Source organism: Vanellus vanellus (assembly GCF_965231255.1).
Source record: "Vanellus vanellus genome assembly, contig: HAP1_SCAFFOLD_258, whole genome shotgun sequence".
In the NCBI taxonomy this organism is placed as follows: domain Eukaryota; kingdom Metazoa; phylum Chordata; class Aves; order Charadriiformes; family Charadriidae; genus Vanellus; species Vanellus vanellus.
The window spans coordinates 179,040-193,031 of record NW_028127973.1 but is presented as its reverse complement, the minus strand read 5'-3'; the positions used below and the strand labels follow the sequence as shown (position 1 = coordinate 193,031).

Here is a 13,992-nt window from a genome sequence, read left to right as displayed (position 1 = left end):
TGCCTTTGATGCCTATCTGTGCATTCCTGAATGCAGTTCCCGTCCGTCCCAGAGTTGAGTCTGGGACTTTCCCCATGCCTGCTGGTGACGTGATCATCCTCCTGGGAGCTTGATCCAGTTTAGTATGTATGTCATTATTTCTTTTTTATTTCATTATTAATATTGCATTCAAGTAGTTTAGTTCCTTCTATGTTCGTAAGTGTCTCTCTCTCCCTTCTTTCCATAGAGAGAGAGGTAGGGGTGAGCATCAGTTGTTTGCTGCAGTGGCCAGTATGGTCCAAACTGTAGTAAGAATAAAGGAACTGCACTGTTGGACTGATGGTAGTCCTTGCTCCTGCACACAGAATTCCATCCACAAATAACTCTGTGCTCATTTAATATTTGGTTGGCTGCCCTGAGGAATTGTCCCCAACACACCGTTGGCTGGACTCAGAGTTTTGTCTGGGAAGCCGTCTGAAGGAACAGCCTCATCCCAACTTCATTCTGTGGTCTATAAACTGAGGGACACTCTCTGCAGTCTTAGTGGAAGGTTCACGGGTGATGGTGGTGACCGCAATGACCTGCTATGCAGCCTTTGGTCTGGCTCTCTGGATACTCCGAACCAATGGAACTCTGAAGGGCAGTAAATCTGGAATTGGAGCTTACAGAAAACACAGTGAAAATGCTTTATCTGGTTGGAGCAGGAAAATTTCTGTGAGTGTTTGCCCATGCAGAAGCAGTATGGGAAGTGCACAGCATCAAATAGATGGTGCAGCTTGAGCAGTGTGAATAGAATGGTAGGATCATAGACTCATAGAATAGTTTAGATTGGAAAGGAAATCAAAGATCACCAAGTCCCAACCCCCCTGCCCTGGGCAGAGACACGTGCCACTAGACCATATTGCTCCTAGCCTCGTCCAACTTGGGCTTGGACACCTCCAGGGATGGGGCAGCCAGAGCTTCTCTTGGCAAACTGGGTGAGGGGCTCACCACCCTCACAGTATTATTTTTTTTCCTAATATTTATTCTAAATCTCTCCTCTTCCAGCTTGAAACCATTCCCTCTTGTCCTATCCCTACTTGCCCTTGTAAAACGCCCCTCCCCAGCTTTCCTGTAGGCCCCCTTCAGATACTGCAAGGCTGCTATAAGGTCTCCCAAAGAGCCTTCTCTTCTCCATACTGGATGCTGATGATGTAGGGCCAGGCGCCTGGCCGGGCATCTGTGCCACCCACCACATGCGACGTGCCATAGCCGGAAACCATGGGCTAGAGCCTGCAGGTCCCTCTGTCACCAGAAACTCATGTCTGCCCTGCTCGATGGCTTGCTGCCGTTCAGGCTGAAGGTCAGCCATCTCCCCTCCCCACAAGGCGCTGCATGGACAGCAGGGCCAGGGAACCCTGTGGGGCATGTGTACGTTCTCCTCTGTTTCTGCTTGAGCCCCACAGGCGAGCTGGGCCAGCAGCCTGGGTGCTGGCAAGGGTCTGAGGCTCCCATGTGGGGTTTGGGAAGCTGTGGCGTGGCCACAGGGACAAGCAGGACTTCCAGTGAACCTCATAAGGGTTGCTCAAACTCGGCAGCTGTACCTCCAGTCCAGGAGAAGTGTGTGTGTCCTACAAGTGATGCAAAACATAAAAACAAGTGCCCTGCAGTGTCGCTGTCTGGAGACACTGTCACTGAGGAGAAGGCTTCACTGCACGCCTGTCTGACTCCCTCTCCTCGCTTCCTTTTTTCAGAGCACAGACGCATTTCTCCTCGTTTCCCCATCCCTCTGTTGAACTCTGCATCTCAGGAGTTGGGGTGGGGGTGTGGGTGAGCTTCTCTTCTGCCTCTGACTCTGGGAGTCCTGCCCCAGAGGTGCCCTCATGGAAAGTAGGTGTCGAAGCAGTATTTCAATCGATCAGGGAGCGTGTCATTGAGTTTGTGGGGTTGGGAATGGGCTGGGTCACTCCTCATTCAGCTGAGGGAGGGGAATTTCTGTGAGGAATGGCATGGGGATTTCCTCAGAGAAGTCTCTCCCAGTTTGTCACTGCCTTTTCCTCCTTGGACAGGTCTGCCTGCCCAGAGGCAGCAAATGTCCAATGGCAGTTCCATCACACAGTTCCTCCTCCTGGCATTCGCAGACACACGGGAGCTGCAGCTCTTGACCTTCTGGCTTTTCCTGGGCATCTACCTGGCTGCCCTCCTGGGAAACGGCCTCATCATCACCGCCATCACCTGCGACCACCGCCTCCACACCCCCATGCACTCCTTCCTCCTCAACCTCTCCCTCCTTGACCCGGGCTGTATCTCCACCACTCTCCTCAAAGCCATGGCCAATTCCCTCTGGAACACTAGGGCCATCTCCTACCAAGGATGTGCTGTCCAGCTCTTTTTCTTTTTCTTTTTTATTTCAGCTGAGTATTTTCTCCTCACCATCATGGCCTATGACTGCTACGTTGCCATCTGCCAACCCCTGCACTACGGGACCCTCCTGGGCAGCAGAGCTTGTGTCCGCATGGCAGCAGCTGTCTGGGGCAGTGGGTTCCTCAATGCTGTGCTGCACACGGCCAATGCATTTTCACTGCCCCTCTGCCAGGGCAATGCCCTGGACCAGTTCTTCTGTGAAATCCCCCACATCCTCAAGCTCTCCTGCTCTCATTCAGACTACCTCAGGGAAGTTGGGCTTATTGTAGTTAGTGTCTGTTTAGTCTTTGGGTGTTTTGCTTTCATTGTGCTCGTATGTGCAGATCTTGAGGGCGGTGCTGAGGATCCCCTCAAAGCAGGGACGGCACAAAGCCTTTTCCACGTGCCTCCCTCACCTGGCCGTGGTCTCCCTGTTTGTCAGCACTGCCATGTTTGCCCACCTGAAGCCCCCCTCCATCTCCTTCCCATCCCTGAACCTGTTTGTGTCCTTTCTGTACTTAGTGGTGCCTCCAGCAGTGAAGCCCCTCATCTACAGCATGAGGAACCAGGAGCTCAAGGATGCCCTATGGAAACAGGCCCAATGGACGCTGTTTCACCGACAATAACCTGCCGCCCCTTCTCCGCTCATTGCCCAGAGTTTATCTTAAACCATGAGTCTGCTTTTTTCTCTTTTCATAATCCTGCTTATAGATATTTTTCTGGGTTTATACTACTTGTCTTGACGATTGATCCTACTGTGTCTGACCCTTGCACAACACTGGGTCAGGTGTGGCTTGACAGATAACAGCTCTTCAATAAAAGGGCACCTCCAAAGTGCAGTGCCTGAAGGATGGGCTGTTCCTCCAAAGTTGCTTCCAAGAACATGTTCAAGGAATCAATATTTTAATGAGTCTCTTCTCCTTGTGTTTTCAATGGTTTTGGAGCTAAGCTCATGGAGTTCTTTTGGGTACTACTGGGTTCCACCGCACCAAGATGAATTCACTCAAAGGTGAAGTCCACCAATATAAAGCACTGAATTGATGTGTCCACGCACAAGAACGCTGCAGTGCTGAGGAAGTCGGCAGGGACTCATCAGGCACAGGGAGGGGAGACTGGGGAGATGCAGGAGCTGCCTGAGGGACCCCAGGGCCAGGACTGCTGTGCTGTCCTGGGGCGTGGGGCTGACTGGGGAGAGAAGGGGGCAAATTCAGTCAGGGCTGGGGATCACGCACAATATGAATTCTGGAGAGGCAGAGAGTGAGTAGCCTCTTTTTTCTTGTTCCCTCGGCACCAGCACGAGCCCCAGGGCTGATGGGCAGGCTCACCTCCTTGTCTGCCCCCCAGGAGCTGCTGTGCCCTTGGGAGGAGCTGGGGCTGTGCGGTGAGTGCTCAGAGCTCTGCAGCATCCTGCGGCAGGCAGTGCTGTGGGGCCAGCCCAGACTGGGCTGCTGGGCTGGGTTGTCCTGGGGAGAGGGCAGGGGAGGTGAGCAGAGCTGGGGAGGGCTGGGAAGTGCCTGGGAGAGGACAATGGCAGTGTTAGAGCCCTTTCCAGGGAAGACTGAGGCAAAGAAGTCATTGAGTATCTCAGCCTTCTCCATGTCCCGGGTGACCAGGTCTCCCGGTTCCTTCCCGAGTGGGCCCACGTGTTCCCTAGTCATCCTTTTGTCACCCACATACCTATAGAAGGCTTTCTTTTTGCCCCTGATGCCCCTGGACAGATTCACCTCTACCTCTATTCAGGCGGGCATTTAATAGGCACCTGCATGTGAGCGCCTTGTCTCAGCTGCCACGGTAATGAATGAAGATGTAGGGCAGGAGCTTTGTTTCTCTCTGTCCTTGGGGACGGCAGGCTTTGCTCACTCTCTTGACATCCAATTTCAGCTTTAGGTTTCCATCCCCTTTGGCATGGCTCTTCTCTGAAGCAAAGCCTTTGCAAACAGAGGGTCTGGAACGCTTGGCCCCAGGTTTCTGTCAGTCAGAGCCTGGCTTGGTGCTACACCTGAGGTGCTACAGCCCTTACGGACACTGATTCTCTCAGCCAGGACGGGCTGGAGCCTCTGGTTTTTGACACCGTTGGAGTAACTGCCAAGGCGTGGTTGAAGAAGTCACACAGTTTCATAGAATCATAGGGTTGGAAGGGACCTCTGGAGATCATCTGGTCCAACCCCCCTGCCAGAGCAGGTTGCACAGGAACGCGTCCAGGCGGGTTTTGAATGTCTCCAGAGATGGAGACTCCACCACCTCTCTTGGCAGCCTGTTCCAGTACTCTACCACCCTCAAGGTAAAGAAGTTCCTCCTCATGTTAAGATGGAACTTCCTACATTCAAGTTTGTGCCCGTTCCCTATAGTCCTATCACTGGGCACCACTGAAAAAAAGACTGTTTCCATTCCCTGGCACCATCCCTTCAAGTATTTATAAGCATAGATAGGGTCCCCCTTCAGTCTTCTATCCTCCAGACTAAAAAGCCCCAGTCCCTCAGCCTTTCCTCATAAGAGAGATGTTCCAATCCCCTCATCATCTTCGTAGCCCTTTGCTGGACCCTCTCCAGCAGATCCCTGTCCTTCTTGAACTGTGGAGCCCAGAACTGGACACAGTACTCCAGATGTGGCCTCATCAAGGCAGAGCAGAGGCGGAGGATGACCTCCCTTGACCTGCTGGCCACACTCTTCTTGATGCACCCCAGGATGCCATTGGCCTTCTTGGCCACAAGGGCACATTGCTGGCTCATGGTCTTCCTGTTGCCCACCAGGATTCCCAGGTCTCTTTCTACAGAGCTGCTCTCCAGCAGGTCAGCCCCCAACCTGTACTGCTGCATGGGGTTATTCCTCCCCAGGTGCAGCACCCTACACTTGCCCTTATTGAATTTCATAAAATTCCTCTCCGCCCAACTCTCCAGCCTGTCCAGGTCTCTCTGTATGGCAGCACAGCCTTCTGGTGCGTCAGCCACCCCTCCCAGCTTTATATCATCAGCAAACTTGCTGAGGGTGCACTCTATCCCCTCATCCAAGTTGTTGATGAACATATTGAACAGGACTGGCCCCAGTACTGACCCCTGGGGAACACCACTCGTCACTGACCTCCAACTAGACTCTGCACCCCTAACCACAACCCTCTGAGCTCTGTCTTGCAACCAGTCAATGCTTTGCACAAGTCCAGGTAGATGACATCAGTTGCTCTTCCCTTATCCACCTCATTGTAGAAGGCCCCCAGATAGGTCAGACACGATTTGCCTTCAGTGAATCCCTGTTGGCAGTCACCGATCATCTCGTTAATTTGGTGAATGACGTCTCCATTTCCGTATCTCAACCTGGGAGCTTTTCATTATATTTTCTCTCCCCTGTCCAGCTGAGGAGGGGGAGTGACAGAGCGTCTTGGTGGGCACCTGGCATCCAGCCAGGGTCATCCCACCACAGACGGAAACATAATGATGAATGTGGTTCCCACCAAGAGAGCAAAAGCTGTAGTCTCTGAGGCCAAAGAGAAAGAGAGCTGAGCCATGCAGCCCTGGCAGGAGAGGGCTTTGCTGTGCCAGCTGAATCGGCAGCACCGTGGGGCCTCTGACAGAGGTGAAGCCGATCTCCAAGAAGGATAAGCTGGTGCTGAGAATGTCCCTGGGGGAGGACAGCCTGTGATCCAACCATGCTTTGCACATCATGTTTGGGGCTGACCAACTAGATAGTGGCTCTTCAGAGAAGGACCATAGGGTCTCAGAGGGAGCGCAGCTGAGCATGAGCCAGCAATGCACCGCTGTGGCAAAGGCCAACTGCTTCCTGGGCTGCATTAGGAAAAGCGTTGTCTCCAGCTGGAGGCAGGTGATCCTTCTCTTCTCCTCAGCACTGGTGAGGCCACATCTGCAGTGCTGTGTCCAGTGCTGGGCTCCCCAGTGCAAGGAAGCTCAGGACCTCCTAAAGGAATTCCAGCAAACAGGCCCCAAAGCTGATTTAAGGGGCTGCAGCATCTTTCCTAGGAAGGAAGGCTGAGAGATCTGGGGCTGTTCAGTCTGGGGAAAAAATGGCTCAGGGAGATCTTATGAAGGTGTCTAAATGCCTGATGGGAGGGAATGAAGGCAAGGGAGCCAACTGCACCTCAGGAGTTCCCAGTGAGTAGACTCGGAAGGTGGTCAAACCCTGGAACCACTGGAACACTGCAGCCGACCAGAGAGGTTGTTACCTCTCCACCAGTGGAGATCAGATGGGCTGTGGCCAATGGTATGAGGTTCAACAAGGCCAAGTGTCGGGTCCTGCACTTGGGTCACAACAACCCCATGCAGCGCTACAGACTGGGGGCGGAGTGGCTCGAAAGCTGCCTGGCAGAAAAGGACCTGGGGGTGTTGGTGGACAGCCGGCTGAGCATGAGCCAGCAGTGTGCCCAGGCAGCCAAGAAGGCCAACACCATCCTGGCCTGCATCAGGAATAGTGTGGTGAGCCGGACTAGGGAAGTAATCATCCCCCTGTACTCGGCACTGGTGAGGCCTCACCTCGAGTACTGTGTTCAGTTTTGGGCCCCTCACTACAAGAAGGACATTGAGGTGTTGGAGCGTGTCCAGAGAAGGGCTACAAAGCTGGTGAAGGGTCTGGAGGACAAACCTTATGAGGAACGACTGAGGGATCTGGGGTTGTTTAGCCTGGAGAAGAGGAGGCTGAGGGGAGACCTTATCACCCTCTACAACTACCTGAAAGGAGGTTTTAGAGAAATGGGAGCTGACCTCTTCTCCCTGGCGACAAGTGATAGGACAAGAGGAAATGGGTTCAAGTTATGTCAGGGCAGGTTTAGATTGGATATTAGGAAGCATTTTTTCACTGAAAGGGTTATTAAACATTGGAATAAGCTGCCCAGAGAGGTGGTGGATTCACCATCCCTGGAGGTGTTTAAGAAAAGGGTAGATGAGGTGCTTAGGGACATGGTTTAGGAGTGGTGGTGTTTTTATCAGGGTAGGTTAATGGTTGGACTTGATGATCTTAAAGGTCCCTTCCAACCTCACTGATTCTATGATTCTATGATCTTCCAAACCCTCAGGAGTTCCCAGTGAGCTTTGAATTTTGAGGGTGGTCAAACACTGGAACAGGTGTCTCAGAGAGGTGGTGGAGTCTCTAATAATGGAGTTATTCAAAACTCACCAAGAGAAGGTCCTGAGCAACCTGCTGTAGCTGACCCTGCCTCAGCTGGGGCTTGGACTACACGGTCTCCAGAGATCCCTTCCAACCTCACCCATTCTGTGAGTGTAGAGGACAAAAGTGAGACAGAAAAAAATGAGAACAGATCCCCTTGGCCACAAACACCTTAGTCTCCTGTGGAGAGGACCTGTGATGAAGAGAGGAAACTTATAATGAGGAAGGAGTAGCAGAGAGATGGAGTGTTATGTACTGACTGTAATCCTCCATTTCCCATCCCTCGTGTGCCTCTCCAGGCAGGAGTGAGAAGAAGCAATGCAAATGAAGGAGTAATTTGAGCCTAGGGAAAAAAAAAAAAGGGGGGGTGGGGTGGGGGAATGGTCTAAAATATTTAGTCGTAGTTTCTGACTATCCAAGTCTACTTGACTTGGCAATGAACTGATAATTTGTAAGTGATTTCCCAGTCTTTGTTTTGACCCATGATCATCTTTCCCCTCATATCGGGTCAAGGACAACAGGAAGAGCTTTTTCAAATACATGGCAGATAAAACTAACACCAGAGGCAATGTAGGCCCACTACTGAATGGGGTGGGTGCCCTGGTGACAGAAGATACAGAGAAGGCCTATTGAATGCCTTCTTTGTCTCTGTCTACTCTGTCGGGGGCTGTCCTGAGGAGTCCTGTTCTGCTGAGACCCCAGATGAAGATGAAGTCAAGTCAATGGATGGGTTTGCCTTAGTTGATGAGGACTGGGTCAGAGACCAGTTAAGCAACCTGGACATCCATAAATCAATGGGTCCAGATGGGATGCACCCGCGGGTGCTGAAGGAGCTGTCTGAAGTCATTGCTGGACCACTCTCCACCATCTTTACCAAGTCTTGGGAAACGGGCGAGGTGCCTGAGGACTGGAGGAAAGCAAATGTCACTCCAGTCTTCAAAAAGGGCAAGAAGGAGGACCCGGGTAACTATAGACCGGTCAGCCTCACCTCCATCCCTGGGAAACTGATGGAGCAGCTTATCCTTGGTGCCCTCTCAAGGCATATCAAGGATAAGAGGATTATTAGGGGCAGTCAGCATGGCTTTTCCAAGGGGAAGTCATGCTTGACCAACCTCATAGCCTTTTATGAGGAAATAACGAGATGGATGGATGATGGCAGAGCGGTGGATGTGGTCTACCTTGACTTCAGTAAAGCATTTGACACGGTCTCCCACAGCATCCTCATGGCTAAACTGAGGAAGTGTGGACTGGATGACCGGATAATTAGGTGGACTGCGAACTGGCTGAAGGAGAGAAGCCAGAGAGTCGTAGTCAATGGGGCAGAGTCCAGTTGGAGGCCGGTAACCAGCGGAGTGCCTCAAGGGTCGGTACTGGGGCCCATATTATTCAATATATTCATTAATGATTTAGATGAGGGAATTGAGTGTACTATCAGCAAGTTTGCTGATGACACTAAGCTAGGAGGAGTGGCTGACACGCCAGAGGGCTGTGCTGCCATCCAGAGAGACTTGGACAGGCTGGAGATTTGGGCAGGGAATAACTTCATGAAATACAACAAGGGAAAGTGTAGGGTCCTACATCTGGGCAGAAACAACCCCAGGTTCCAGTATAGGATGGGGAGCTACCTGTTAGAGAGCAGTGTAGAGGAAAGGGACCTGGGGGTCCTGGTGGACAGCAGGATGACCATGAGCCAGCACTGTGCCCTTGTGGCCAAGAAGGCCAATGGCATCCTGGGCTGTATTAGAAGGGGGGTGGTTAGCAGATCGAGAGAGGTCCTCCTTCCCCTCTACTCTGCCCTGGTGAGACCACATCTGGAATATTGTGTCCAGTTCTGGGCCCCTCAGTTCAAGAAGGACAGAGAGCTGCTGGAGAGAGTCCAGCGTAGGGCAACTAAGATGATTAAGGGAGTGGAGCATCTCCCTTATGAGGAAAGACTGAGGGAGCTGGGTCTCTTTAGTTTGGAGAAGAGGAGACTGAGGGGTGATCTTATTAGCGTTTATAAATATATAAAGGGGGAATGTCATGAGGATGGAGCCAGGCTCTTCTCAGTAGCGACCAGTGATAGGACAAGGGGTAATGGATTCAAGCTGGAACACAAGAGGTTCCACTTAAATTTGAGAAGAAACTTCTTCTCAGTGAGGGTGACAGAGCACTGGAACAGGCTGCCCAGGGAGGTTGTGGAGTCTCCTTCTCTGGAGACATTCAAAACTCGCCTGGACACCTTCCTGTGCAACCTCATCTAGGTGTTCCTGCTCCGACAGGGGGATTGGACTAGATGATCTTTTGAGGTCCCTTCCAATCCCTAGCATACTGTGATACTGTGATACTGTGATACTGTGATATCATCTTGAGGAGGGGGAGCGAGTGAGCAACTTGGTTGTGGTCTGGCTGCTGGTCAAGGTTAACCCACCACAGGACCGCATCAGGACTGCTGTGCCCAGTATGGGGCTCCCAGCACAAGAAAGAACCTGGCAGACTGGAGCGAGTCCTGCAGGACAAGGAGACGCTGAGAGAGCTCAGAGCTCCCTCAGGGCCACACACTGGAGCGAGGAGCTAGGCCAGTTGGTGGGATCTCAGTCAATAGAGATTTTCACTATTAGCTGGGACACGGCCATGAGCACCTGATCTCGCTGGAGGTGTCTGAAAAGGGCCTTGGCTGAGAGTCCAGCTGTGGACAGACCTGTAGGACTTGGTGTGTAAGAATGTCAGTAGGAAACTTGTTTCCCTTCTGTTAGTACTGGCCGTGGAGCTGGGTATCACTGAGCCACGGAGGAGGACAGAGGTGACTGTGCAGAAAGGTCCCTTGTCAGGGCTGGGGTGTACGGTCAGAGATGGCAATGGCCAGTGTGTGGACTGGTCTGGGATAATTTTCCTGGGGCAGGATCTCTAGGGTGTCCAGGAAATATGGCACAGACCAGGCCCCTGTCTTTTGAGCTTTTCCGTCCTTGCACCCTTCACCATCACCTCTGACTGGGACTGCTGGCTGTCCCTACCCTGCACGCTCACACAGCTCAGCTCCACACTGGCATTCTCCTCTCCCGGGGTCTTTCCAGCCCAGCCCAGCCCAGCAAAGCAGTCCAGTTGGGTCTGGTCCCCCAGCACTGCCCACCACAGGGGGCTGCAGAGCTCTGGGTGTTTGACCACAGCCGCAGCCTCTCTGAAGGGCACAGCAGGTCTTGGGGGGCAGAGAGGGGTCTCAGCCTCCCCATTGGACCCCAGGTTGTGCTTGCAGTAACGGCACAAAAAAAAGAGGCCATTCACTCTCAGGCTCTCCTGCATTGATATTGTAGATGGTGCTCAATCCCGACAGCATATAATCTCTTCTCTGCCCCAACCAGACCCACTCTGCAGGACAGCACGACTGCCCTGGGCTTCCTCAGGCAGTTCCTGTATCTCTTATCCTGTATTATAGCAGCTTTCCAGTGTGTGAAGGCCGCCTACAAGAAAGCTGGAGAGGGACTATTTAAGGGGGCATGTAGTGATAGGACGAGGGGTAATGGTGTCACACTGGCAGAGGACAGATTTAGATTAGATCTCAAGAAGAAATATTTATGATCAGGGTGGTGAGGCACTGGAAGGGTGGATGGCACTGGAGGCACAGGAAAGTTGTGGCTGCCCCATCCCTGGAAGTGTTCAAGACCAGGCTGGATGGGGCTTTGAGAAAATTGGTCAAGTGGGAGGTGTCCCTGTCCAAGGCACGGGGGTTGCAACTAGATGATCTTGAACATCCCTTAACAGCTAAATCATTCTATGACTCTATGATCTCGCCAGACTCCCTTCCCTCTTCCTGCTGGCTCTGTGCTGACTCCCATGGAACTGCAGAGTGCTTGTTTGTGGGTACCCTGACACAGTGCTTTACATTTGAGGCACTTCACCTTTGAGGGTGTTTTGCTTTCTGCATCTCCATTCACTCCCAGCTCAGGACACATGGCCAGTCCCCATCCTCTCCCGACCCTCCAAATTCATTTCCAGAGAGACCTGTACATGCCATCCGTCCTGTCATACAGGACGCAGCCTGAGGATGTAATTGGGAGCTCATGCACCACCTTCTGCCATTGGACACCAAGCAGAGAGCCTGCAAAAACAGAACTCTTGGTACAGTAGAACCCAACCATGTGCTTAACCCCAAACACAGGAAGAACACAAAGAGAACAGACGCTTTAAGACAAATGCTTTCAACATTTGGTAGGGAGTAACTTTGGAGTCCAGGCTTCGGGCACTGCACCCAGGAGATGCCCTTTTATTGCAGAGCTGCCATTGGACAGTGCTTGTCTAACCCAATACTGTGCAAGGGTCAGACACAACATTATAAAGCCAGAGAAGTAGTATAAACCTACAAAATTGTCTGTAAGTGGCATTATCACAAGGGAAAAATCAATACACCTGGCTTAAGATAAAGCCTGGAAAACATGCAGAGAAGGGGAGAGAGTTTATTGTTGGTGGAACAATGTCCATTGAGCCAGTTTCCATAGGCCATCCTTGAGCTCCTGGTTCCTCATGCTGTAGATGAGGGGGTTCACTGCTGGCGGTACCACTGAGTACAGAAATGACACCACCAGTTCCACGTACTGGGAGGAGATGGAGGGGGGCTTCAGATAAGCAAACATTCCAGTGCTGAGAAAGAGGGAGGCCACAGCCAGGTGAGGGAGGCATGTGGAAAAGGCTTTGTGCCGTCCCTGCTCCGAGGGGATCCTCAGCACTGCCCTGAAGATCTGCACATAGGAAAAGAGAATGAAAACAAAATACCCAAATGCTAAACAGGCACCAACAACAATAAGGCCAGCCTCCCTCAGGTAAGCATCTGAGCAGGAGAGCTTGAGGATGTGGGGGATTTCACAGAAGAACTGGTCCAGGGCATTGCCCTGGCAGAGGGGCAGTGAAAACGTATTGGCCGTGTGCAGCACAGTATAGAGAAACCCACTGCCCCAGGCAGCTGCTGCCATGCGGACTCAAGCTCTGCTGCCCAGGAGGGTCCTGTAGTGCAGGGGTTGGCAGATGGCAATGTAGCAGTTGTAGGACATGACAGTGAGAAGGTACAACTCTGCTGAAATGAAAAAGAAAAAGGAAAAGAAAAAGAAAAAGAAAAAGAGAAAAAGAAAAAAAGAAAAAGAAAAAGAAAAAGAAAAAGAAAAAGAAAAAGAAAAAGAAAAAGAAAAAGAAAAAGAAAAAGAAAAAGAAAAAGAAAAAGAAAAAGAAAAAGAAAAAGAAAAAGAAAAAGAAAAAGAAAAAGGAAAAGAAAAAGAAAAAGAGAAAAAGAAAAAGAAAAAAAGAAAAAGAAAAAGAAAAAGAAAAAGAAAAAGAAAAAGAAAAAGAAAAAGAAAAAGAAAAAGAAAAAGAAAAAGAAAAAGAAAAAGAAAAAGAAAAAGAAAAAGAAAAAGAAAAAGAAAAAGAAAAAGAAAAAGAAAAAGAAAAAAGAAAAAGAAAAAGGAAAAGAAAAAGACCTGTGCTGCACATCCTTGGTAGGAGATGACCCTGGTGTTCCAGAGGGAATTGGCCATGGCTTTGGGGAGAGTGGTAGAGATGGAGCCAAGGTCCAGAACAGAGAGGTTGAGGAGGAAGAAGTACATGGGGGTGTGGAGGCGGTGGTCGCAGGCGATGGCGGTGATGATGAGGCCATTTCCCAGGAGGGCAGCCAGGTAGATGCCCAGGAAGAGCCAGAAGGTCAAGAGCTGCAGCTCCCGTGTGTCTGCGAATGCCAGGAGGAGGAAGTGGGTGATGGAGCTGCTGTTGGGCATTTCCTTCTTCTGGATATCTGTGGGTATATGTTAAGAAGGAAAAGGCAGTACTGACTCAGACCAGACTTCTCCCAGCAAAGTGTATTGCATATGTCTTTGCAGCCCCACATTCAGACTCTCTGTCCAGAAGCACCTCTCTGCAGCTCCCTCACTTGAGCTCCGGGTTTTGCTGGCTGAGGCTGCCTCTGGGAGCTGGGACTCTGCAATGGGCTCCCAAGGAGTCCTCCTTTCTGTGTAGCAAGAGGGAACTAGGACCGCAGGGCAATCTCCAATTAAATGTACTCGTGATATATCAAAGAGCTTTTCAACATTGTTGTCTGAAATTTGCCCAACTGCACAGACAGGGAGAGGGGATTTTGTTTTCTTTATCTTGTTCTGGTTGCACCTGCCACCTTTCAGAGTGGTTTGGGATGGCTGAAATCCCTGACATTTCTAATGCACTCCAGGTGAAGTCTTGTAGGTGCTGAGAGGCAAAGGGACGGTCCCTTAGTGCAGAGAGAGGAGAGTGGCTCTGCCCATCAGTCCTCTTCTCCGCTGCCCTGTGCTGTCAGCTTGCAGCTGGAGGAGGATCCCTCTCGGGTGTTCCCATCAAAAGAAGCAGGACACTGCGGAGAGGAGAGGAATCCAGGTTCAGAGGGCAGATATACAGACTCATTGCCTTTTCTCATCTCTACCCTCCCAGACTGGGACCAGCAGGGATCATTGCAGCTGCCCACACAGCTGCCCAGCAGCATTTCCATGGCCTGAGCACCAAGATGTCTTCTCCATGTGGATCCGAGGGAGCACA

General features: G+C 51.3%; 1 protein-coding gene across 1 annotated transcript; it reads right to left on the bottom strand.

The window, feature by feature from the left end:
- Nucleotides 1-11,900: 11,900 nt before the first annotated feature.
- LOC309684791 (olfactory receptor 14I1-like) lies at nucleotides 11,901-13,205 on the bottom strand (the record flags this gene model as incomplete). Its single annotated transcript, XM_082500652.1, has 2 exons — nucleotides 11,901-12,182; nucleotides 12,912-13,205. 2 exons carry the CDS (start codon nucleotides 13,203-13,205, stop codon nucleotides 11,901-11,903), a joined length of 576 nt encoding a protein of 191 aa, XP_082356778.1.
- Nucleotides 13,206-13,992: the final 787 nt, after the last annotated feature.